General features: G+C 34.0%; 2 protein-coding genes across 2 annotated transcripts; one reads left to right on the plus strand and one right to left on the minus strand.

Annotated features, from left to right (window-relative positions):
- Window positions 1-3,325: 3,325 nt before the first annotated feature.
- Window positions 3,326-27,008, minus strand: LOC123704930 (LON peptidase N-terminal domain and RING finger protein 2). Its single transcript, XM_045653435.1, has 11 exons — window positions 26,952-27,008; window positions 13,505-13,594; window positions 12,322-12,432; window positions 12,113-12,165; window positions 9,105-9,166; window positions 8,491-8,715; window positions 8,081-8,196; window positions 7,842-7,962; window positions 7,443-7,546; window positions 6,915-7,179; window positions 3,326-6,522 (listed from the first exon to the last, which is right to left on the minus strand). The coding sequence occupies exons 1-11, from the start codon at window positions 26,987-26,989 to the stop codon at window positions 6,394-6,396; spliced, it is 1,314 nt and encodes a 437-aa protein (XP_045509391.1). The 5' UTR covers window positions 26,990-27,008; the 3' UTR covers window positions 3,326-6,393.
- LOC123704928 (piggyBac transposable element-derived protein 2-like) lies at window positions 20,408-22,724 on the plus strand. Its single transcript, XM_045653431.1, has 2 exons — window positions 20,408-20,666; window positions 20,834-22,724. The coding sequence occupies exons 1-2, from the start codon at window positions 20,659-20,661 to the stop codon at window positions 22,704-22,706; spliced, it is 1,881 nt and encodes a 626-aa protein (XP_045509387.1). The 5' UTR covers window positions 20,408-20,658; the 3' UTR covers window positions 22,707-22,724.
- Window positions 27,009-27,925: the final 917 nt, after the last annotated feature.

Raw genomic sequence — 27,925 nt, forward strand, 5'->3', positions numbered from 1 at the left:
TTTTAACTCTTATGTACGAGCCCGACCGAGTTATGGCCCAGTCATGTAAGGTTAAATTAGGTAAGAATCCCGGAATTCGAGATACCCAGCTGTAAGTCTGTAAATACTTGTATATTGACACCCTAAAAGTTGTCTCAAAATCTATATATGGTAGGGTGTAAGCAACTATTAAATTTCAAGGTCAAAGGTCACAAAAGTCGGTTGTACGCGCTTTCTTTGGAAATATCTCATTTCTTATGGGTTTTTGCTATTTGTATTTATTATCAATATTGTAGAATATAAAATTCTCTACAATTTTTTTCTAAAAAAATTTTGTACACGGTGAACCGTTTTCGAGATAGAGGGTGGAGAGCGCGCGGTCACAGCATCACTTCATCGACATTTCAACCGTGTATATTATAAGTTCAAACTTGGTTAGGACATGATTTGGAACCCCGGGTTGGGCAATGCAACACGATTTTCTGGAGTTTATCATGAAATTTTTATTACCTGCTCCAGAAGATTTGCTAAATACAATTTTCTGCAACTGCAAGAGCCAAGAGTGGTTGTGGTTCGCGATGCGGATGCAGGAAAGCGGGCTTGCAGTGCTCTTTAGCTTGTGGCCAATGTAATGGGCAAGCTTGTCTCAATGCTCTACCATATCAGAGCGACATTAACGAAGATGGAACCTTTGACCCCAAAATCATGGAAGAACTTGAGACGAATGTCGTTGAAGACGATGATGAAGACCAGTTTGAAATTTACCAGCAGCCAGAAGACGACGATGAAGAGGAATTAGGAATAAAATTATAAATTGTAGTTTTTGTACCCTTTATTCCATTTTTTTACTTTCAATAAAAATAAATGTGTGCAATGATATTCTTTAATAAAAATATTAATTCATAATTTATTTGCTTTTTTTTCATCATAATATAAGAAGTTTAAAATTCAAATTAATTAGGTTAAAATTCAAATATACTTAATTCCTATATTTTCATTAACAATTCTACAATTACATGGGCAGTTAAGTGTTGTTAAATAAAGTAATACTGAATAAAAAGTGGATAAGAGGAAAAAATGATTAAATATAATATAATAGTTAATAAAAATTGACAAATATTTACATCATTGATTTATCGATAGTTCATCAACTATATATTATGGCGCGTTTTCGACCGGAGGCGCCGGTTGACCTGAAGTGATGCTGTGACCGCGCGCTCTCCGCCTTCTATGTCGAAAACGATTCACCGTATAAAAAAATTTGTAGAGAATTTTGTATTCTACAATATTGATAATAAATACAAATAGCTAAAAACCCACAGGAAATGAGATATTTCCAAAGAAAGCGCATACAACCGATTTTTGTGACCTTTGACCTTGAAATTTAATATGTAGTTGCTTACACCCTACCATATGTAGGTTTTGAGACAACTTTTAGGGTGTCAATATATAAGTATTTACAGACTTACAGCTGGGTATCTCGAATTCCGAGGTGAACTTACTATAATGACTGGATTATTACGCTGTCTCTCTTCTACTGGGACGCAGCGGCCGATGAAGGTTAGTAAAAGACTATCAACTAGGTCACGCTAGTAATTATAAGTGATCACTGATCAGTTTTTATAAAGACTCTCTGAACGGAACGGAGAAAACAAACGACAGGTTGTTTTTGGTCGGTGTATTTTAATCTACTTATCATAGAAGGGACTTTTCGCCGTGCTGCTTAACGTAACGTCGTCGTTTTTCATTCGCAATTTCATTAAAATATTAGAGGTATAAAAATTAAAACGTGTATAAAAGTCAAATCAACCTGGGAAAAAGCAGTGAATATTATTGTAATATGTACGAAAATAAACTTATTGACGCGTTCCCTAACTGCTATACCATTATAAAGATTTTTTAACTTTGCCAATCACTAGCTGTGAAGCAGAACGCTCCTTCTCCAAGATGTCATACGTAGAAAATAAATATAGGACAACAATGGCGAATGATCGGCTAAATAATTTATCACTTCTTTCCATAAATTGTGATCTAACAAAAGACTTGCAATGTGATGTGTTGATCTAACAATAGACTCCTGAACTAATGAAACGATTTAAAATCAAATTTGATTATGTTAAAATAACAAAATTGCGAAAGTAAGTATTAAGAAAAATTTCCAAAAAAAGGCCCCTGGGTAGTTTCAGCCCAGGGCCCCACAAGTTCACGGTCCGGCCCTGCCTGGAAAAATACGTAGAAAAAAATTAATCTTAATTTTTCAGTATTATCCATAGACGTTGTTCTGTAGAACCGCGAACACACGTTGCGTATTTTTATAGGCCTAGCCGTACCTATTTGGGTCCAATTTGGGTCCAATAGATATTTATAAGATGTCATTGTTAGAGTTAAGTACTCAAAATGGAGAAATAAACCATCCACGCGAAGACCGACATCCGCGCGGCCGGATGCGCGGGCGGAAGCTAGTTTATTATAAAATTGGTCTCATTCTATTATCATTTATCACGCCGGTGAAGGTCTACCTATATTTGGATCTTATTATATTTTGTAGTTTTCTGTTTAAAATATATTTATACATATGTTACAGTCAAAACCCTGAACCAGAACCTTATTAAGAGCAGACATTCAGTCAATACCTATAGGTTTTAACCAACATACTGAATAGATTTTAACACTTAAATGAGTTAATACGATCTAGAGATAAGTCCACAATTTAAAAACTTATTTCATAGGCGTGTAACATTACTGAACTTCACCAACTCCTTTGTAGTTTGATAATAATGAAAGTTTTCTCTAGTGTCTTGTTTCTTGTTATATAGATTTCTATGGTTTTCTCTATTGAGGATTCGATAGTGTGTAGCTTTGTTCTAACGGAGAAGGAATCGAGCGGCGCGGCGTTGTATGCGTGCGTCGAGCTTGCGTACGAACATGAACGGGGGAGTGTGGCCAAGCGCTCCGCGTTCTAAAATAACTTTCTTATTCTCTTTAACTATGGTAGCAATCGTTCTTACACAAGTGATAACTGCGTTAAAAACAACCGGCTTCAAACTTGCACTTGCAACATTTACAAATACAGACAAAAATGCTCATAAAATAAAAACTACTGGGCCTATCCGTATAAAATTTTTATGGGACCAATTCGACACCATCCCGCATCGAACAAAAAAGAATCACGTAAATCGGTTCAGAAACCTCGGAGTAATCGGTATACATACATAAAAAAAAAACATACCAGCCGAATTGATAACCTCCTCCTTTTATTTGAAGTCGGTTAAAAATATTATTATTAAATATCTGAATAGGGAAATAAATTAAAGTTTATTTTAAGTTTGAAATGTTTTATTTTAAATCACGTTTCATTTTTTATTTTTTACACACAGAATGTAAATAATACTGCTTATTTTATTTTCACAATCAACAAACAAAAAACTTCTTTCTAACAGTAAATTTAAGTTGTTTAATTTTTTAAGTAGTAGAATTATACATTCTGATCACACAAACATTTTAATCAAATAGTGGAAGTACAATCAACTACACACGTATAATTTATCTAAGGAAAAGATAATAATTTTTAGCTGAGACCTTAGACAATACAAATAGCATGTTTCTAAATGCTTTCCATTAGTAAACGTAGTCTTGTTTTTACACCGGAATCTATTACAGACATAGCTTATCCGATAATTCTTAATAACTAGAAAACAATGACAATTACCTATCTGCCTCTACTCACTTAGTTAAATAGAAATTTGAAAAATTTTCTTTTACATCCATGAACAACGGATAAACTTGCAGTTGACATAAATAATAATTAATAAATACCGTGCGATGCCGAACTGTTGGTATCGCACTGCGACAAGGGCCGTCTACGGCTTGAGAAATAAGCTCCACAAAATTATTTTTTAAAAACACAATCCCGTTTTTACATTAATTTCATGGAGCTTATTGAATCTTAAATTTCTATTACAAAAATAACGAAAAAAAAACATTTACTTATCTTATAAACTTAACTAATACCACAATAGTGTTTTCTTATTTTATATTCGCACTAAACAATATCGCTATTATAAAATTTGGAACACACATTATAAGTCTTTAATTGGTAGAAATGTTCTGCACTTAGAATACAAAAATTAGTGACACATAGAAAATCGCAAAAGTTACTACAATCTCTAACGAGATCTCATTTACCTTCTACACATATTATAATATTTAGTAGGACCATTTATTTAAGTCCTCGAAAGTGTTATTTGATTAAATCATTGGTTCTTTGTCTCCCTTCTAAAATTGAAATTAATCAGTCATTATAAAAACGTAATAGGAAGTAAGTAGGTACTACAGTAAGAAATATTGTGTGTCTGTATCTATAGTAAAATAATGAAAAAAGAAAAAAGTTCGAAGGTATACTTTGGAGTACTTTAAGGCCTCTCAGAAATCCGCTATAGCCACGCTTTAGCAATCGAGATTATTGTATTCTTTATGTTTTAAGTCTCTTTATTCTTTTCTCCTCTCTCATTTTTTTGATCAAAAGTTGCTTATATAAATGCTTTTTAATAAAAAGAGAAAATATTACGAATATATTTAGTTATGTAGTTAAAATTTAAGTAAAAAATATTCACTACAATTTGAAATATTCTGTGCGTGTTTTATTCTAAAATATACTCTATGGCATATTAAAGTAAAGTTTAGATAGGCCGTGTTTCCACCTGCAAGTAAACTCGCGGAAGTCTTGCATGAGTTACTTGCAATATCGTTTACATATCCTGCAATTTATTGCTGCAATAAATGTCATGAGAGAAGCTCGCGGGTCGTCGCAACTTATCGCGGAGGTGTTGACACACCAGATCTAGCGAGTGTCGGAATAGGAATTACTGTCACAATTTTTCTATTCTATTTTGTGAAATAATGTCGTCAAGATGCGCACGTGTAGTAGCCACATTAACAATTTTACTGTCGAAAAAGAAAAAAAGATCAATTTGGGTTCGAGCAAGGTTCGAGACTGGATTTCTAGGAAACATGAAGCTGGTACTTACTATGATTTATTGCGCGAAATACAACTGGAAGATGGTCAATAAAAATAATCAACTTGTAATAAATAAAATTGTAATATTGCTTATAGGTACTATAATTTATAATGTGTACTATATCAATGTAAAATGATCTAATGAACTAATGTAAATAATTTTTTTTATTATTGACCATCTTCCAGTTGTATTTCGCGCAATAAATCATGGTAAGTACCAGCTTCATGTTTCCTAGAAATCCAGTCTCGAACCTTGCTCGAACCCAAATTGATCTTTTTTTCTTTTTCGACAGTAAAATTGTTAATGTGGCTACTACACGTGCGCATCTTGACGACATTATTTCACAAAATAGAATAGAAAAATTGTGACAGATTCCTATCCCGACACTCGCAAGATCTGGTGTGTCAACACCTCCGCGATAAGTTGAGACGACCCGCGAGCTTCTCTCATGACATTTATTGCAGCAATAAATTGCAGGATATGTAAACGATATTGCAAGTAACTCATGCAAGACTTCCGCGAGTTTACTTGCAGGTGGAAACACGGCCTTAGACTTATGAAATATTAACTTATGCACGTTAAACATGGCAAGTGAATCACATTTACGCAAATGTATCTTTAGTGCGAATTTATTTACACTTATCTAGCGAACTAACATTGAGATCACAATAATCATTAATCCTAATACTAATCAAATATCAAATATGATCAACACAATTTGATACTAATAGACGACGCAATCATAATGATCGTATTATTAGAGGTAATAATTCTCTTCTATGTATTTAAATAAAAAAATAGAGTAAAAAATTTATAAAAAAAAAAAACAAAAAAACGTAAGTAACTGGAGTTCTAAGCTGCACAAAATGTTGCCAGCAACAGTACCATGACGGGTGTACTGATATAGAATACAATCGACGTCTAGAATCAGTAATCACAATACAATCTAATATATTAGTATGGGATACCTGGTTACTATTTCATCAGTTATATCTATATACGCAGATTTTTTGTTAGTATCTTCCTTTTGACTAGGCACCTAACTTTTTTCCTTACAGTAATGTTGGTAAATGGCAGCCTAACAGGGATAGCAAGGGTAATTAATGGGCGTCTATATTAAAGGAAGCTACTAACAAAAAATCAGCTTGTTAGTAATAACTGACGAAAAGTGTACCAGGGATCCCATACTATACAGAATACAATCTAATTCAAGGATGGTACGGCGCGCTAAAAACACCAGCATCAAAAATACAAGACATTAATGAATGAATATATAGAAAAGGTATGCAATTATTGTAGCAAAAAGATAACTATAAAACTTCCTCCATATCAACAAAAAAACAAATCCTAAGTAAATGTACATCATTATAGTGAAATTCATTTCACTCTCATTATCTCATATACTCAAAGTCCTGTGCGACCGAGTCGCTCTGTATTTCTGCAGCTCGATCATGATGGCCCTTTTGGTCAAACGCTTAACCACTGCCATGCGAACTGCGACACTCGTTTGGCCAAGCAGCAGGTACTGAAAGAATAAACACATTTGAATAATGCGAAATTCCTCGAGTGTTGGGCGATTATATACCCTAATTTTTATTTTCTTTATTTGCAAGGTTTGAAGTGGTAGATTTAGTATAATTAATATCAAACTGGGATTCGATCTAATACAACTAGCATAAAAAGCTCCATATGCATACAATGAACCAATGTTGAATATGCAATTATTTATATATATATATAGATATAATGCAACATAATATCTACCAAATCAATTTAACATAGAACTAACTTCATGCTGTTAAATTTAGGTGTCGGTGTGCGCGCGCATCGTAAAAATTCACTCTCATCATTTTTCTCCATCGCGCCAAAAGTATAACATCAAAAAAAAAATTAGAGCACCAAATATAAAGAACTCACCAGCAAGCATTTCTTAATGGGCAAAATATTGATTAGCCTCCATAGCCAGGTAGGGCCGTTCTTGTTGAAACTGTTTCGTATATCAATCTGGTCCAACGTCGGTCTCCCAAAGATCAGTTCCACTTGACGACGCATCTCGGGATTCATGACCGAGAGCCAATCCTTAGCCATGGATATAATGGACTTGGCTGATTTTACCAATTCTTCGAATCTGGCCCCTTTTTCCTCTACATCATAAATATTTACAACCCGAGCAAGGGCAAATCTGGAATATAAAATTATGCATTTTTATCAAAGAAATTAATTTCTGTAAAATGCGATTTTTAAAAGGCTGTGATCACATGATAATTTGATTAAACTAGGATGAGATCGAGCTAAAAGAGGCGAAAAACCACGAAAAACAAACGCAAATTGTTTTTTAACATTACAGTTACTAGAAATGAAATTTCTTTAACAAGTATCTATATAATGTAAGTTAATGGTTAATTATACAAAATTAACAATAATTAAAAATTATCTCATACTCACCTAGTGTTTCTGTATTTTCCCAAAATTTTGAAGCGGCGCACACCTATTCCCGTCACGTAGAACGAGCCATTTGGCAGTTGTACGCAATCTCTTATTTCGATCACCTGAAAAAATTATTTACATTCATTATTTTTTATGGAAATTTGAGAGAAATATCTCGCAAAATGCAAAAAGTAGAATGTAAAGCGAAGAAAAAATTTATAGTCACTAAGTATGGGTTATGAAAAAACATCATAACAACAACAGTTATTCCTAACCACTGTTCTTCACAAAAGAGGTGAAAACTTGCAAAATTAATTACAAACCTAATTTTATAACCAAAATACCAGCAAAGTGAAAAAGGTTCACTTTAATTATTACCAAAGGTATTATAATATTATAAGTGTACATAATGCTTACTGTGCCAAAATCTTCATCGTCTTCAAAATCGCCGATTATACCAAATACGGGTTTCGAAGAATTCATTAAGTTTTCCAAAAATTTTCTGGTATTTGGGGAAAACATAATAGCACACAGTACTCTGAAAATAATAACATGTATTAATAACATAATATAATATAATATTATATTCTCTAGTCTTTGAATAAAATATTTGTCTTGCCTTATAAGCATAAAAAAACAAAATTGGATAAACTTACTCTGGGTATCCAGAGCCAACTTTAACAAGTGGCAATAAATATTCCTTTTCCACAGGTGGTTCGTTGTAGCAGCCCAATCGCGAAAGTATTATCGCCATATACCTGGTCTGGGATGACTGGAAACAGAAGTCGAGGAAGGTAGAGAATTAATCTCCGATTATAATAAACATATTATCATTATTATGTGAAATTCATCTCCCTACACCCTAAACTTAACACCAGAAATCACTTTAAATCACTTGAAAAAAACAGTGAAAAGTTGCTGAGATAATAACAAATATTAAATCACCAAATGTACAGCAGATCGATCAAGTGGGCTATATTTTTCACAACAAGTTCTAATCGAGAGAAAACACGAAAAGGGCAGAAAGTCTGGGGCAGCTAGTGCCTAGCAGAAGAATAAAGCTCACCTCAGCAGCATTAAACTTATTCAGCGGCGCATTGCACAGGGGACAGGTGGCGCTATAGAACATATGGCACTCAATGCACAGTTTGCAGAACATGTGCCCGCACGGCGTGGTGATCGGCGTGGTGAACGTGTCCTTGCATATCGAGCACTCCATGTCAGCTCGGTGTATGAAGTCTTGGATATTTGACAGTTCCGGATCTTTTGTCGTCACAATGCGCACTTTGATCTGGAAATAACAATTATTGACTCGATTTAGAAAAAAAAAAGTTTTAATAGGAACTTGCAGTGAGATTGGAATCCGCGTGTTTCGCTTGCCGCTGCGACGCCTAGCCTCTCTACCACCCGTGATTCAGCCTGAGCAGTCTACATATTTTATTCAACTGATTAACTGATCTTTCGATTTGGAAAATTTCTCATTTATAAAGAATTTGAATAGTACAACTAAACATCAAATTGTTAAAATGTGTATTTATATTGCAGTCTGATAAAAAATAGTACTTCAAGTTGGAACCGTATGTCATAATCAGGCAAATAATTCCTACGCTTTGCTCTACGAGACATAATTAATGGAATTAAAAAAATATTTATAGCAATAAAAGAATAGCTAATACTTACTGGATTTACTCTAATTCTTACGACGTATTTTGACCTTTTCGTAATTCTTCCATGGGAATGAACTAGAAAAAAAACTTTATTTAATAAAATTAACAGTTAACTTATCAATTAATTATTATCCCATATACCGTCGTTATCATCATAAATAATTGGTACTTAATCTATGAATATATACTAATACTAGCGGTCCGCCCCGGCTTCGCCCGTGGTACATTTTTACGTTTTCTCTCCATAAGAACCATCCTCGTACTTCAAGAAATATAATAAAAAAAGAATTATCGAAATCGGTTCAGCCGTTCTCAAGTTATGCGCTTACCAACACATTTTGCGATTCATTTTTATATTTAAGACTAGCTTCCGCCCGCGACTCCGTCCGCGTGGATGTCGGTCTTCGCGTGGATGGTTTATTTCTCCATTTTGAGTAACTCTGACAATGACATCTTAAAAATATCTATTGGACCCAAATACGGCTAGGCCTATAATAATACGCAACGTGTGTTCGCGTTTCTACAGAACAACTTCTATGGATAAAACTGAAAAATTAAGATTAATTTTTTTTCTACGTATTTTTCCAGAATAAAAAGTATCCTATTTTACGCCCAGGATAATAAGGTATAATCATACCAAGTTTCATCGAAATCGAACCGGTAGTTTTCACGTGATGTCTTCACATACAGACAGACAGACAGACAGACGGACAGACAGACAGACAGACAAAAAATTTTTTAATCACATATTTGGGTTTCGTATCGATCCAGTAACACCCCCTGCTATTTATTTTTTCAATATTTTCAATGTACAGAATTGACCCTTCTACAGATTTATTATATATACAGTATAGATTATAAAGCTGAAGAGTTTGTTTGTTTGTTTGAACGCGCTAATCTCGGGAACTACTGGTCTGATTTGAAAAATTATTTAGGTGTTAGTTAGCCCATTTATTGAGGAAGGCTATAAGCTATATACCATCACGCTAAGACCAACAGGAGCGGCGCAATGCAGGTGAAACCGCGGGGAATAGCATGTATGAAATATTCCTCAATTACAATAATATTTAATACTTAATAATTACAATAAAGTATTCAAATTAAAAATATCATTATCTTATTAATTTCGGCAATGTTGAAAACGTTTAAATATTAACAACTCCAATTAATAAATTATTTAAAAACTAAGAAGCCCTAGCATTTGCAACAGTAAAACAGAAAATTTGACCTTCGGCTTAGCGCTCTCCATGATATAACAATACTTATGTAACTGTATTGCAATCAAACAACTAGGTACAATCGGACATTTTAATAAAATTAGAGTGTCCGTACTATTTTTAGTATTTACAACCATTATAGTTAGTCATTTTCAAAGTTTACTTCAGCAACACAACATAATATACTATATTATCATATCGTAAAAAGTACCTACTCCTCAGAAAATATATGAACCACAGTAACAAACTTGAATGTTCAAACTGCGTTACCCAACGAGCAAGAGTATTTAAAACGTTAAATTTAAAAAGTAACTTATGTCATTCTGCTCATTAGGTAACAATCGGCATCTGTTAGGCTTTATATTAATGTCTCGGTTTTACAAAATTGCCTTGAGACGCTCGACCCTAATACATCTTGTGTTATTACGGGAAATGGGTATATTGCCCATAATATTTCAATTTTTTTTTAAACTAATAATAGCTAGTATCTCTTAATATATGTATATAAATCTCATGTCACAATGTTTGTCCTCAATGGACTCCTAAACCACTTAACCGATTATAATAAAATTCGCACACCATGTGTAGTTCGATCCAACTTGAGGGATAGGATAGTTTAAACATGTAGGTACCACGGGCGAAGCCGGGGCGGACCACTAGTAGGTATATAGATATCTGTCAAACCAGACTTATAAAACAATAAAGTGATCGAATTGCATAATAGCCAGTTGTACACAACGCTACACCCACGCTATGCCAGCGTTCAACTGTGACATTCATAATCTAGTAATCTTAACATTATATAACATAACTTAATTTTTACGATGTCATGGCCGAATGCTGGTCGAACTCTGCACACCTCTGGTACCAACCAACCAACACAGAAATTATTTTCCCAGCACCCAATATTAATATGCAAGTTCAAAATAATATGTTGATCCAAATACCTACAACCTTTTCTTGATAATATAGACTCATAAAAAAACCTTGTTACCGTATTTACATACTAAAATACGAGTAGCAACCTAAATAACAATAAGAATCTATACATATAATAAATCTGTAGAAGGGTCAATTCTGTACATTGAAAATATTGAAAAAATAAATACCAGGGGGTGTTACTGGATCGACACCAAACCCAAATATGTGATTAAAAAAATTTTTGTCTGTCCGTCCGTCTGTCTGTCTGTATGTGAAGGCATCACGTGAAAACTAGCGGTTCGATTTCGATGAAACTTGGTATAATTATACCTTATTATCCTGGGCGTAAAATAGGATACTTTTTATCCTGGAAAAATACGTAGAAAAAAAATAATCTTAATTTTTCAGTTTTATCCATAGACGTTGTTCCGTAGAACCGCGAACACACGTTGCGTATTATTATAGGCCTAACCGTATTTGGGAATTGGGTCCAATAGATATTTAAATAAGATGTTATTGTCAGAGGTCTCAAAATGGAGAAATAAACCATCCACGCGAAGACCGACATCCGCGCGGACGGAGTCGCGGGCGGAAGCTAGTTAATTATATAAATAACTTTAATTTTGAGTATTCAACTTCAACTTCATACTTAATATTTCAAAGTTATTTTTGACGACGTCAGAGAAGCAAGCAATACTTACGAAGAAGACGATCAACGACGGCGAAGTATGAAACAGATGCTATTTCTGTATTTCAGAATAATTGTGTTGAAACTCAACTCAAAATTAAGTTACATTAAAATAATAGATAGAAAAAAAAATGTAGATACATAAATTTACAGCTAGAGTTTGATGTTACCTAATTTATAATATAAAAAAAATACCTGCACGGTAGATTCCGACCTTTCTTGGTTTCGATATAATCATTTTGTAAATCCTAAAAATAAAAGGAAAACATTAGATACTGATTGGAAATACTAAATTCACCTTCTTAAAAATGCATTTTTTATAGGATCGACGGTGATAATTATTAAGATGTCATTCTTTAATTGGTGGCAAGTCTGCACTATTTCTGACCAATTCGTTTACTTACCATTTTTCTCTGTAATATAGTATATCTTGAATGATGTTTTCAATTACTTTATTGACTTCTAAACGACAATTGGCCATAAAACCGCAAATGCATGGTTCCGATCTTGTGCACCTGTAATTATTTTAAATTGTTCATTCGAAATTAATATATGTATATTGTATATACAATGTTACCGGAAATGTATGAAATCAAGGAATTATATACAAATCCTAGGAAATGTGTACAATTCCGATACCATTTAGGAAATGTATAAAATATTGTTTAATAAACTATTTAATGAATAGATATCCTAGGAAATGTATAATCTTCCTAGGAATTGTATACAATTCCAATATCGTATTAGGAAATGTATAAAATAAATGATTTCTGTAATAAAGCACTGTATCGGGTAACAGTCTTACCGTAAAGTAATAATAATATGTTCGAATATTATCTTACTAATTAACATTTCTTAAATTAACTTATATTCAATCAAATCAAATTTTCATTTGGTAAGTAATCAGTCCCCTCGTCCCGCTGTCCCCTTGTACACGTCCCAGTCGGATTGTATAATCCACCGTATTACAAACGGCCGGCATTTTGTAATATGCCGAAATTCGTCTTTTTCCAAAATTCTACAAAAAGAGGTCGTGAGTCGACGGATCTATTTCTCTATTTCTATCTAGTTTTAAAAAACATGAATCTAACCTTACCTAACCCACCCCCTTATCCAAACCAAAAATTCTGATTACGAATTTTCGGCCCTCCCCCCATCGACCCGCGTACCTTCCAATATCTTAGATGTTTTACATTTCCGATTGCTATTTAGGAAATGTATAGACTTCCTAGGCAATGTGCATAAAATAACTTATTTCACACATTTCCGTGCGATTTTAGGAATTACATACATTTCCTAGGAATTTTATACAATGACGGATTACATACATTTCCGGTAACATATACATACATACATCTAATATATAAAAATCAATGCCACTTTTCGTTGTAATTCCATAACTCGAGAACGGCTGAACCGATTTCGATAATTCTTTTTTTATTATATTCCTTGAAGTACGAGGATGGTTCTTATGTAGAGAAAACGTTAATATGTACCACGGGCGAAGCCGGGGCGGACCGCTAGTATTACATATATGCTTGTTGTTATTTAACAAACAAATGGTATTATAATAATTAATAAGCTTACCTAGCGCATCGTGTGTGTCCACAAAAATTGGTGGTCGGTTGTTTGAGAACATTCATGCACGTCGGGCAAAACATTAATTCGGGATATTTTCTGCAAAAAAAAGGTATTAATGTAGTACCTTATAATAAACAGGCCAAGTGCGAGTCGGACTCGCGCACCGAGGTCTCCGAACAAACCGATTTTTGTTTGTGTTATAATTAGAGCGGCCGTACACGGACCGCTTCAAGCAGTTGAGACCGACCGCTTGAAGCCGCGACCGCGCGGTGAACTATAGGCATTCATTCACCGCCGTACACGTGACGGCTCGAGCCGTCGCGACCGCTTCAAGCCGTCAACTGCATGACGAAATTCCACCGTGCCGTTGACGGCTTGCGAGCGGTCGTGAGGCATACACTGACTGCTCGAGCCGTTAACTGCGCTAGAGCCGTCGTCGGCTCGCTCCTCCCCTGAAAATCAATGACTTGACTAGTCAAAAAATCAACGGCTCGAGCGGTTGGTAGCGACGGCTCGAGCAGTCAACAACCGACGGCTCGAGCCGTCAACGACCGACCGCTCGAGCCGTCCGTGTAAGGCGCTCAGCCGTTAACTGCTCGAGCGGTCCGTGTACGGCCGCCCTTACTATAACATTTGTTTTTAGAAATTTTTTTCCTTTACCTGTGCTATAAGACATTGCTTTTAACCAAATTTAAAGGTATTAATTGAATGTAACATGTTTGTTTTAATTTAATACATGCGTTCATGAGTAGAGGGGTTGTAAGTTAATTTTTTATTTTATTTTTTTATAAAAATATTTAAAAATTCATGTTTTTCGCAATTATTCTGTAGACAGGAATATTTGATTTAAATTTCAGCTTAATACCTCCACGCGCTCCAGAAAAAAAAAGAGTTTTGAAAGACAGACCGACGGACAACAAAGTGATCCTATGAAGGTTCCGTTATTTATTTTCAGGTTCGGAACCCTAAAAATTACATAGATCATATTAATTTTATATTAAAGAGGCCTCTACACAAAGTTTACCCAATAATCAATTTGTCAACTACCTATACTACGTAAAACTGTACACTTTATATAGAGATTAATAACACCGAGTTTTTTGCTATTTGCTATGGGGCGCAGCATCTTTCCAATCTATACATAGCCAGAACGCATCCATAGGAAACTGCTCTTGTATATTATATTGTAATTACAATATACATATACACGAATTTTGCGTACTGACTGACTGACTGACTCATGTGACCTTTTGTATTACCACAATTCTGACAAATAAAGAATTTGAATTTGATCGTGTATACTTTGTAACGCGGATGCTTGCGTCTTCGATCCAAAGTATACACGATCAGTACACAAAATATAACTAAACCACCACTTACTCTTGAACGAAATATATGTATAGGTAATCAGAGACTTGTATAGCTATATCTATCTATTTTAATTTTTTTAAATTATTATTGTTTCAGTAAAATATGGAATATAAATATTATTAGGTAAGCTTAGGTAAACAAATAACAGTTATGGGGAAGGGCTAGTTTAGGTTCGTGTTTTTTTTTTATCTACCTACACAAAAATAGTGATTAGTTTCACACCGTTGTGTGCTGGCCTTGTATAGTTTGGAAAAACGCATTGGCACATCTTGTGACATAACCCCATAATATTCAACATAACAACACTTTATTCTCTAATCAGCGAAATAGTGTCATTGCAAACACACTCAACATTCAGATGCATGCAATTTACTATTCCATCAAACGATTGATTGCGCTTGCCAACTCAAGGGTCATATAACATCGACAAGGAATCCTTATTTGCCTCTAGACAAATAAACTCAAACTCAAACATTTATTTATTCAATTAGACTTCTTCGAGAAGCACTTTTGAAACGTCAATACATATTTTTATCATTTACCACCGATTCGGAAAGCAGTATCTATGGAGAAGAATCGGCAAGAAACTCCATAGTTGCTCTTTTAAATCATTTCAGTATTACAATTTAATTTTACAAAATATGTAAGTAACCGTACGTATATATAATCATAATATGCCAAAGAACTGTCCTGCGGTTCTCACGCGACAACCCTCCATGGGTTTTTATCTTCCATATATTCCTTAATGCTGTAATAGGCTCTCTGAACTAAGACGTTTTTTACATAATTCTTAAATTTAGCACTACTAAACTCTTTAATACTATGAGGAATTTTGTTGTAAAAAAGTATACCTTGACCCATAAATGAATTTTTAACTTTAGCTAACCGGTAAAATGGCATTTCAATTTTATTTCTTTTCCTTGTGCCATAACAGTGTCTATCTCCTACTCTTGTGTGTAAGTCTGCGTTTTTGTGTACATATAAAATATTATTAAATATATACTGTGATGGTACAGTGAGGATACCTTGGGCCTTAGACAAACGTACGTAACGCCATGGAATAGAAACTGCTAACGCTAATTATTGACATAAGCTCATGACATTTTGGTAATGGTTCGATCACACTACCAACGACGCAGACGACCACGACCAAAGTTCCAATCTTGCCGAAATTTGTTCAAAATCAATATTAAAATCTCCCGTCATTCTGGTACTCAGGAATAAAAAAATTCGAGGTCAATTAATAAAGAGAAATAGGGTTTTTTGCGATTTTCGCCGAGACGGTAAGTTTATCATACAATCACCTGAACCAAAATTGTATATAATCTAATTATCTATAAAAAAGGTTAAATACATTTTTTTCTAGGAGCCACCGTTTCTATGAAAAACCTGTTTGTTTATCCATTGATCTCAAAAATTTTTTTTCCAAACACCAATACGACAGAAATTCTTAAATTTCATTTTTAATTGTGTTTTACACAATTTTATTTAATTGCGACTGGATGAAAATTTTGTCCGTGGTCGTCGTTGTCGTTGGTAGGGTGACCGAATCCTTATGCAAAACATCATACGCTTATGTCAATTTCTATCGATAGCGTATTCTATTCCTTGGCGTTTTGCCGTTTGGCTAAGGCCCCAGTATTCTTAAAGAGATCTCTTAGTGAGTCCCTAGCTCGTAAATTATATATAGAGCGTATGGCTCTTTTCTGTAATATAAATATAGTTTCAATATCTGCAGCCCTGCCCCATAGAAGAATTCCATAGGACATAATGCTATGAAAGTAGCTAAAATAAACCAATCTAGCCGTGTCTACATCGGTGAGATGCCTTATTCTTCGAACTGCATATGCAGCTGAACTAAGCTTAGCAGCGGTGGCGGCAACATGGGCCCCCCATTGTAACTTCTCATCTAGTGTCAATCCAAGAAAAACAGTAGAATCCACAGGGTATAATACCTCCCCGTTTAAAATAATATCCCTTTTTACCTTTTTTACATTTGGAAGGATAAATTCTACACAATTTGTTTTTTTTGCATTTAATAATAAATTATTAGCAGTGAACCAATTGGATATGCGTAAAAGAGCAGAGTTTACTTCGTCAACGTTTGAGTCATGTCTATCCACATTAAATATTAATGAGGTATCATCTGCAAACAGTACTATTTCACACATATCCTGCAAATAATAAGGTAGGTCATTAATATATACTAAGAACAAAAACGGTCCTAAGATAGATCCCTGCGGAACACCTATGTTAATCGGCGCACCGCGAGATTTCTCTCCATTAACAACAACGGTTTGTACCCTGTTCTGAAGATATGAAGCTATGAGGTCCTGAGATAAACCTTTAATACCATAAAAATTTAGTTTCCGTAATAGAGTGGTATGTTCTACACAGTCAAAAGCCTTAGAAAGGTCACAGAATATCCCTAAAGCATTCTTTGAATTTTCCCATGCTTTATATATATGTGACAAAAGAGCTATTCCAATATAAATATTATGTACTACGCATATGAGACTTTTTTTAAAGAATAGAAAAATCAATCACGAGGCGGGATTCGAACCCGCGTCTTCGCTTGCGTATCGAATGTACCAACTAAACAAGTTACGTGAGAAACGACTATCCCAAAAACAATCCCTATAACATTAAAACTATTTAGGTAGATACTTAGCAGATGCTTTACACCTATATCAAATTACTTTGAAGTCTGCCTGTTTGAAGGTAAAATATATCATAAAAGGTAATACATATTAAAATTCCGACCTTATTCTATTCACTGAAAATATAATTCAATGTACATCTGCATATCTCACAGAAATCAATCATTTGCGACTTGCGTATTGCATAAACACGAATAGAATATGGCGGGCATACCTGATCAAAATATTTTTCCAATTTTCCCAATATTTTTGAACACAGATTCCTGAACCTACTTGATTATGTGGTAAAATGAGATATGCAGAAATCTATTAGTTCTTATTCAATTTAGGGGTCGGATTTTTTTTCTATTTAACTAATTATTTTTATATTTTAACTAGCATACCGACCGCGGCTTCGCCCGCTTTGTCTAAAACCTAATAAATTATATACTAAAATCTTCCTCTTGAATCACTCTATCTATTAAAAAAACCGCATCAAAATTCGTTGCGTAGTTTTAAAGATATACATACAAAGAGACATACATAGGCATACAAAGAGACATAGGGAAATAGGGACAGAGGAAGCGACTTTTTTATACTATGTAGTGATAATTATTAAAATAGTTTAATCACTACTTCTTGGGACACCTGTATATACACAATTCATGATCAATAATGTTTACAATGTAAAACAACCGCAACAATTGCTTTACGACATTGATGAATTGAATAACAGAATAATAACTAGGTGGGTAGGTAGACAGCATAACCAGCAAAATTATATAAGAGACATTGAGATCTAAGTAAATGGCTCCAGTCGATAGTCGTCTTTGATGGCCATCAAGACCGTCGTCACGCAATTACGTTTCAGCTCTAATAAGTAATAACTAATAAGTAGCAGTAATATTAAAACCCTATTTTTATACAGACCAAATAGTACATAATACGAAATCAAAAAAACGGTTAACTACATAGCCGCGTCTGGCCTGCAGTATCATCTAGATTCTAGGCCATATCGTGTATCTATCTAAACACAACTATCTATGTTTGCCATTTCAAAATAACTGCTTATTCAAGTGTTTTATATATTACTAGCTAACCACCCGCGGCTTCGCCCGCTTTATCTAAAATCTAATAAATTATATACTAAAACCTTCCTCTTGAATCACTCTTAAGTCTTATCTATTAAAAAAAACCGCATCAAAATCCGTTGCGTAGTTTTAAAGATTTAAGCATACAAAGGGACATAGGGACAGAAAAAGCGACTTTATTTTATACTATGTAGTCCTCTTGTTTCTATATATAATATCATTGTATGTAGTGACTAATACTACATGATATAAAACAAAGTCGTCGTCGCTACTTATCCGTCCCTATGTACCTATGCTTAAATCTTTAAAACTACGTAACGGATTTTGATACGGTTTTTTTAATAGATAAACGAAAACGCTAGTACCTAATTGTATAGGAATATACTAACAAAGGTACGAATATTTATTAAAGTCTGTCGTTCTGTTTCTATGCAGGAATCCAGTCGCCCTATATGCACAGTTAACGATTTATGGCCGGGCTCACAACGATTCCTGGTATTTCTGTATATGCTTAACTGTTAGTTAAATCGAAAAAGAATGTATGAAACTATCGGTGATTTTATATGCTACTGATTCTGGCCCTTTATGAGTGCTCTGGTCAATTATAATCGAAGGAAGATATTTTTCAGCTGTAAGAGATAGTCATTTGATAAATAGCGTACATTTATTATTATAGATATCCATACTAATATTGTAAATGCGAAAGTAACTCTGTCTGTCTGTCTGTTACTCAATCATGCCTTAAGTACTGAACCAATTTGCATGAAATTTGGTATAGAGATATTTTGATATCCGAGAAAGGACTACTTTTTACCCCGGGAAATAGAAGAGGTTTTATCCCGGAAATCCCACGGAAACTATGCGGGTTTTTCTTTGTCTACGCGAGCGAAGCTGCGGGTGGAAAGCTAGTGCATAATAACTTAAATACAACAAAACAATACGTTGTACTTGGCTCTTTCCAAATTACATTCAATATAAAGATAGAATCAATCTATACTTATAATCCGGTTATTGACATTTGACCTTCGTTACCCCTAACAATATCAAAGTACTTAATTATATCGTAGTAGGTACATATTCCTATATACATTTTATACCGTGTGATTGAATACGTGTGGGTGTAACTTAGTAATACTATTTAGTATTTACATAATCAAAAGGACATGTTAAAAAACACAGAACAGTAAGAACATTTAAAAAACAACCTACATAGGTATACTGTCACAATAGCTTTCCGCTTGCGGTATTGCCTACCCACACAGGCTATTCATCATATAAAATTATGTCCAATACTTCACCCTTCAATTATGATTTTTCACTATGAAAAAAACGGAAAAGTAAGAAAATTAATTCAAATATTGCCAAGGGCTGACCCGAAACCTAAAAAACAGAGAGAAATAGCTTGATTATTTGTAGGTATCATCATCATTTGGCTTATAAGTTTGATTTTTTGACTGCTTCAAGGGACCGTAGACTTGAGTATTCAATATAAATTTCAGCTTTATACCTCCACGCGTTACTGAGAAAAAGGGTCTTGACAGAAAGACAGACCGGCAGACGGACATACATATACGGACGGATATCAAAGTGATCCTACAAGGATTCCGGTTTTTTCTTTGAGGTTCGGAACTAAAATCAACATAATTATTAATATCTTCTTAATATATATAAATCTCGTGTCACAATGTTTGTCCTCAACGGACGCCTAAACCACTTAACCGATTATAATAAAATTCGCACACCATGTGCAGTTCGACCCAACTTGAGAGATAGGATAGTTTAACCCTCTATATCATGATGTAGACTGTAAGCAACATACCGTCCGATCTATCACTACATGCATACAATTCGTTTTCTGACAATACATTGCACTGTGTACTGTAGTCTACAAACAGAAGTAACGAACAAGTTTAAAAACTAATCACTAGATGGCGTTACTTGTCACCAATTGAAGTTTTTTTACAAAGTCGTTAGTGGTTTGAACAAGTGCGCGCGTGCTCCGAATTGAAAATTATTTAAATATAGTTATTTCGAGTTTTAAGGCTTTATTTTCAATAACATGAACAGGTAAGTGTTTGAATATTTAATATTTGACGTTATCAATAACATTTATTTTCATTATATTGATCTTTTTTTTGAATTTGTGTTTGTTGCCCGTAAGCTACATTGACGGATAGGGGTATTATTTTGTGTGTGTATAGATTATATCATGATCACTCGATATCATGTTTCAGGGCAGCTCGTAAGCGTCCTCATCGAGTCCTTTTAGATGAGGATATTACCTCGATGCTGCAGGATGATGATGACAGTGAGGACGGTTTGGATTTGGACGATGACAGCCTCGCCGACCCAGATTTTTCCCCCGAATTAGAAACTTTTGAAGACAATACTTCCACCTTAGATATCGACGTTGATTCTATAATAGAAACCTTAGAAAGTAACCACGAAAGCTCAGTTCCATCACCTCCAAGCGCTGAAACTGCATCACACGGTCCTCTTCCTTCATCAGCTCAAAGCAATCAATCAAATAAAACTGCAACGAAACCTACTAAATTGAATTTACGCTGGAAGAAGAAGAGCCTACAGGTAAATTCTGAGCAGCTTAGATTCAAGGGTAACATGAACTTAGGCACTGAACTTTTAGAACTAGAAACCCCTATCCAGTTTTTCTTTTACCTCTTTCCACAAGAGCTTATCAAGATGATATCAGAAGAGACCAATCTTTACCAAGTTCAGAATGATCCTAATAGCACTTTTCGTGTGACAGAAATGGATATCAGGCAATTTATGGGCGTGGTTTATCTAATGTCTCTTATCCGATTACCCAGAGTTACGAACCACTGGAACCCAATACTTGGTACCCCAATAATACAGGATACTATGCCATTGAATAAATTTGAGAAAGTGCGCCAAACTTTACACTTCAATGACAATAGTAAAAATCTACCTAGAAACGATCCTGGTTATGATAGAATTTTCAAAATAAGACCAGTGGTTGAATCTCTAAATGCAGCTTACAAAAAGGTTCCTTTGGAAGAACACCTCTGTGTTGACGAGCAAATGTGTTCCACTAAGGCACGGAATGTGTTGAAGCGATACAACCCTCAAAAGCCACATAAATGGGGTTATAAAATTTATGTGTTGAGTGGCGTTTCTGGTTATGCCTATAAAACAGAAATTGAAACTGGTAAGGAAAACATTACTCTTCCAGAAGAGCCAGATTTGGGCGCAGCATCCAACGTCGTCATGAGGTTAGCGCGTTTAATTCCAAGGCATCAAAATTACCAATTGTATTTTGACAATTACTTTACCTCTCTTCGTCTTTTGGAATATTTGGCCAAAGAAGGCATTCACAGTCTTGGTACGATTAGAAGAAATAGAATCCCAGACTGTAAGTTGCAACCAGAAAAGATACTATTGAAAAAACCCAGAGGACATTCAGAAGAATATGTAGCTGACGTCAATGGCACCGACATTTCTAATGTGGCATGGAAAGATAACAAAATTGTCACTCTGGTTTCTACTTTTGCTGGAATACAGCCTGAAACTGATGTTCGCAGATGGGACAAACAGAACTCTAGGTACGTGAGCATAAAACGTCCGAACGTTGTAGGAGAGTACAATCGCCACATGGGTGGTGTTGACCTCATTGACAGCATCATGGCGATATACAAGATACAGTTGCGTAGCAAACGATGGCAAATTCGTCTATTTTATCATTACTTGGATCTCACAATGGCAAACGCATGGTTGCTTTATAAAAGAGTCTGTAAAGACAACGGCCTTTCGTGTCGTTTATCATCAGCAGATTTTCGTCTAGATGTTGCAGTTACTCTTTGTAAATTGGGTACAAAGCCTAGTATGTCTAGTCGCCGTTCGCTGGAAAACGAGATACAAGCCAAAAAACATAAAGGACCTGCACAGCATGCACCTCCTATGGCAGTACGGCAAGACCAGATTGGGCACTGGCCCCAATGGTCTGACAAAAAAATTAGGTGCAAGTTTCCAAAGTGTACTGGGTTTACTCATAATACATGCGAAAAATGCGGGGTTGCTCTATGCTATACCAAAACCAAGAACTGCTTCAGGAACTTCCATCTCTCATAACTTCCTTTTATATGTATAGTTTTTAAGCACAGAACAGTAAGAACATAATAGAAGTGCTATAATGTCATCATTAGTATGAAAACCAGTGTCGCCAAACCCACACATTTAAACCGATAGTTATACAGTACACTACAAGTAAACTATGCCTTTGATTGGACAGCTTAATTTGAGTAAAAACTGACTTAGGTTATAAATTCAGCATTTCAATATGTACCCTAACGAACCAAGTTACGGTTTATTTTAGTATAACATCCCTAGGTATATTAGCTGTTTTGTTTCTCTTTGCTCAGAAATTCCAAATTCGAAAACATTCAGCTATTCCACAACAGATGGCGTTGGTTTTCAATACATATAACTTTGAACCTCTACACATAAAGATAAGGTTGAAATTTGTGTCACTCTAAATTAATGACATTAACTTGACATTAACCTGATGCTATGCTCTAAGGGATGTCAGCCTTGTTATCGATAATTCACAAATAAATATATTTTTGTGCATTTTTTTTTCTTTCTATTATATGAGTATAGGATAATGTGTCACATTTTGGAGTATGTTTATTACTACTAAGTACGTCTTTTCATATTATTATATTTAAATAAAAAACGGAATAGAATAGTATAAATCTATATTTACAAAACAAACAGAAAATATGCATTATTTTAAATCTTGGAACTGCCGTAGGTTTGATGTATCGGTGGCCTTTGTTAGACTGCTTATTGCTGTTCGGCATCCAGTTAACTCGTCACGTTGCATTTATTATCCATTTCTCTTTTAAATTATGCTCTTTCGAAAATCTATAAATAAATAGGACAAATGAAAGCTAAGGAAAAATAGAATAAAATTTAATATTTAAAATGTTTGTCTTTTCTAAAGTATCGATACTGTCGATATGCGCCACATGCATCACTAATCCGACATTCGTTTGTTTATTTCAATAATATTCCAGAAAGTCTTGTTTGCTGTTCAATCTATATTAGTACTTATTTCTTATGGATTAAGGTTCATTTTGACTTAATATTTTTATAAATTTTTGACAAATTACGACAAGCGAAGTTGTAACATAAAATATATTTAAAATAAATTAAAATAAGACTTACCGATGGTATGAAATGCCTCGATTGCTGATATTATTTCGTCTGCTATCATTTTTCCACTCTAATACCGAACAACACGCTCTAAATAATGAATAAATATGGAAATAAGGTTTGACAGTTGACAACCGACTCGAATATTTTTCTGCGCACAACTGAGAGCGAGTTAGGTGATCTTACCTTACTAGTGACACGTGGGCCACGCCCACATCGCACTTCTATTATGTTCTTACTGTTCTGTGTTTTTAAGATTACAACTCAGTGTTGCCCCTAGGCAACGCTCCCTATTTTTCAATTTTTTTCGGAAAATAATTACAATAAATAAAAACTATGAAACACGTGTATTTTTATTTTGGTTTAATTACCCAATAACAACTTAAAAAAATAAAAAACATGTTATTGAGTTATAGAGGGTTAAATCTCAAATCGTTTTAGAGCAAGCGGGCGAAGCCGCGGGCGGTAAGCTAGTAATTCACTGTAAGGAAACTGGAAAAACTTTTTTATATTTATCTTCTCATCATTAATAGAACTAAAAATTAACAAAAAACAAAGACTCTCATTCTCAAAGATACTAGTCTCATTCTTAGAATACCCATTTTAAAATGAAAAAATAGCATAAAATTTTACTAATTTGAATGAAAATTCAAATTATCAACATGAACTCTTCATCAAAAATTTACAATCTATTTTAAATTAAATATTTTAACAAACAATTCATTGCTACATAATGAAAAACAATGTGGACCCAATATGTTCTATTGTTATGCCCTATAGGTCTAGTTTGCGACCACCGTGGACGCAAAATGGAAGTTGTACAAATTCGGTGTAGTAATTCGCGTCCACCTTATTTTAGCTATTAATTGTAAAATAAATAAGCTTAATTATAATCCATACTATTCCATGTTTTATTAAAAAAGTAAAGAAACAGTTACATATTCAAAAATTCACATTTTACAATAAGTTACTTACCGTCAAACGCAACGCTGCGCACTATTTTTTTCTCAAAATCCCGCGCGTTTTAGCTCTCTTGTTTTATAGCCAATATTAAATATTTTTTTTAAATAGGATAGGCGGTACACAGGCATATTTTGAATATGTGTGCATATCTCTTATACATTGAGGTATTATCGGTAATTTTTCTTATTACAATTTTACATAAATTATACTTATTTTCGTGAATTTTCTAAAAGATATCCGCAACATGGACGCGAACAGGCGCAATGACCCTACGTTCCTACGGTACTGGTGGGACACGGGCCTCCTATGTGGAGCACAGGCCATAATCCATGACGCTGGCCAAGTTTAGCAAGTTTGTAGGTTTGGTAATATGGATTACGTAGTAATTCAAGAATTAAGATAAGTGCGGATTAGAAGGTGTATTGTAATTCAATCCTATAGCGAATAGTCTTTACGCGCTTTTTTAATCCAATTTTGTTTATTTTCATTTGCTATTACTGTAAACAAATGGCTACCTATATTTTTTTGCGACTGACTATAACCAGAACGCAATACAATTAAAGCTTATATAACACTCGTAATAAAGTATAATTTATTAATTGGCTGTGATCTTAATAAAATTATACAGACGAGGTATATTGTGACCTTGAAACTATGTTTAATCAGCAAAAATCCTATTTATGTCACGGTTTAATTTTGGACCACTGCAATTAAAGACAAACGCCAGTAAAGCCATGTTACGTCAGCGTCAAGCTCGAGTATTGCTTACAAATACGTTCTTACGCAAAGTGAGGCAAGCGTCAAACTTATATAACACGACCTACTGGCACATTGACTTTATAATACTTAATTGTTAATGCAATTCGTTTACAAAGTTTCACATATGTGTATTTTTATAAAAAATTAAATATATATATAACAATTTAACATCTATTCAATAACGCATTATATTAACATAGACACACGTTTATAATAGATTATGATTTTGACTTTAAACAGTTGTAGGAATGATTAAGTAACACTGGTAGGTATACCTAATGTTTGCACGAATTTGCATTATGATAATACTAATTAATGATTCCAAAGTAAACAAGCGAACATAGACAAAAGTAATACGCGATGGCCATGATCTAAGAAAATGAACAATGCAGTTTAAAATAAGATTCGCGATATTTTGCAGAGATTACAAAAAATAACTGTAAGAAAAAAATACACATCGAATAATACCTAATATAGGTACGTGTTATGATATATTATAGAGGTACCTAATAAGAATCTAATTGATTTTTAGATAAATCGCATACTGCAGTGCGCTCGCGCATTATTTTACATTTGAGATGGATCTTCATATTTTATAAGCGAAGAAGCGCTAAAGCGTTTCGTAGTACCTACCTATAGAGTAGGTACTAGTATTACAAAATTTCACAAGTTAACAACACGCAACAAGTTCTTATTAGATACCTATTAATACAGTACATCATGTATTTGAGTGCATAGGTTCATAAAGGCTCAATTGATGACCTACTTTTAAAATATCGCAAGTGCAATGTAGGTAGACGTAAGACGCATAATATTTATTGAAAGTATACGTAGGTAGGTATAAATTTGTCATGTCGCGCAACAAGTTGGTCTAGGTAGGTATAGGGTGTTAGCCACGTGTTAGTGGTGTTACAAAATTGTAAATAAGTTTTAAGATTATTCTTTAAAATTACCACTTTATTATTTAGCTATGCAGAATTAAAAAACCGACATAAGCTGCGATATTTATAGTAAAACCGTGTACCAAAATACCACATAATTAAAGCATGTTATTAAAAAGTAGGAACCTACACAAATCAACGATAATTTTCTTAATTTCATATAAAGAATTCTAGAATGTAAGTTTGCATTCTGAATTTAAATGTAAAAAAAATACCTAAATTCCGACATCCCGCTCAGTTTAAGATTTATTTAGTTTTATAAATATGATAATAATGAATTTTTGTATTAAATATGGATTGTACAGCTATTTATTTCAATCAAAACATTACCATGCGCCATGTGATAAAAAATAACAATTTTTTTTTACTTTATTAAATATTATATAAAATACCTACATACGTCACGTTATGTAATACCACTAAATAAATTATCATTGTTTTGCCTCTTAAGTAAAGTTTACATCCTAGTAAAGAAAATAACTTTAAATTTACTTACTTCAATAGTCTACTGCGAATCACTAGAGGAGTATCCATGTTGATAGTTGGCGTCGGCGCGAACCGCGAACGTAGAAAACTGAAAGAAAACCAAAGAGAAATGACGATAAAACTATACCAGCGTTGATAAATAATAATTGACAATTGCTATACTAAAAAAATATAAGGCCACAGACACACGAAAATAAATAAAACGTCTTAGAATATTTTACTTCAAGGGATTTATAGTTTTAAAAATAATTAAATAATAAATGTAGTAAGTTTTTATAAAAAAAGTCGGAAAAAAAATAATATTAATATAAATATTAAAAGAAAGCTTGCTCTTTTTTCATTTCAATTTTAGAAGTGAAACTTCTTTATCGGGGTTGTAAAAAAAATTTAGTATGACATTTTTCCGTTAAGCGCCATCTTTTTCTTATCCCTACCACGCGTGATTTCCGTATTTCTGTATATAGTAAACTAGCTTTCCACCCGCGGTATCGCCCGCGCAGTCAAAGAAAAACCCGCATAGTTCCCGTTCCCCTGAGATTTCCGGGATAAGACCTATCCTATGTCCTTTCTCGGGTATCAAAATATCTCTATACCAAATTTCATGAAAAGTGGTTCAGTAGTCAGAGCGTGATTGAGTAACAGACAGACAGACCCAGTTATAGGTCTAATAGAATCTGATGACATATTTATATTAAAGAAATAAAAGATTTTCATGTGGCAACTTTATTTGACAACTATCAAATTAGTTGTCAAATTATTTGTCTTCTATGCAATTTTGATGCAATTGATGAATAATTTTTAGGATTACGTCTAAAAAATCTTCGAAAATGCCGAAAAAGCCGCTGCGATCACAAGCAAGAGGTGTTGTTTATAATGTGTATATAAAAACATTCGATGAAGAAGGGTCAAACACATCACAATTTTCATTTTGAATATTCTATTGGTAAATTGGATTTACCCGTTTTGATACGTTAAATTAAAAAT

The sequence above is a fragment of the Colias croceus genome, chromosome Z (assembly GCF_905220415.1).
Source record: "Colias croceus chromosome Z, ilColCroc2.1".
Classification (NCBI taxonomy): Eukaryota; Metazoa; Arthropoda; class Insecta; order Lepidoptera; family Pieridae; genus Colias; species Colias croceus.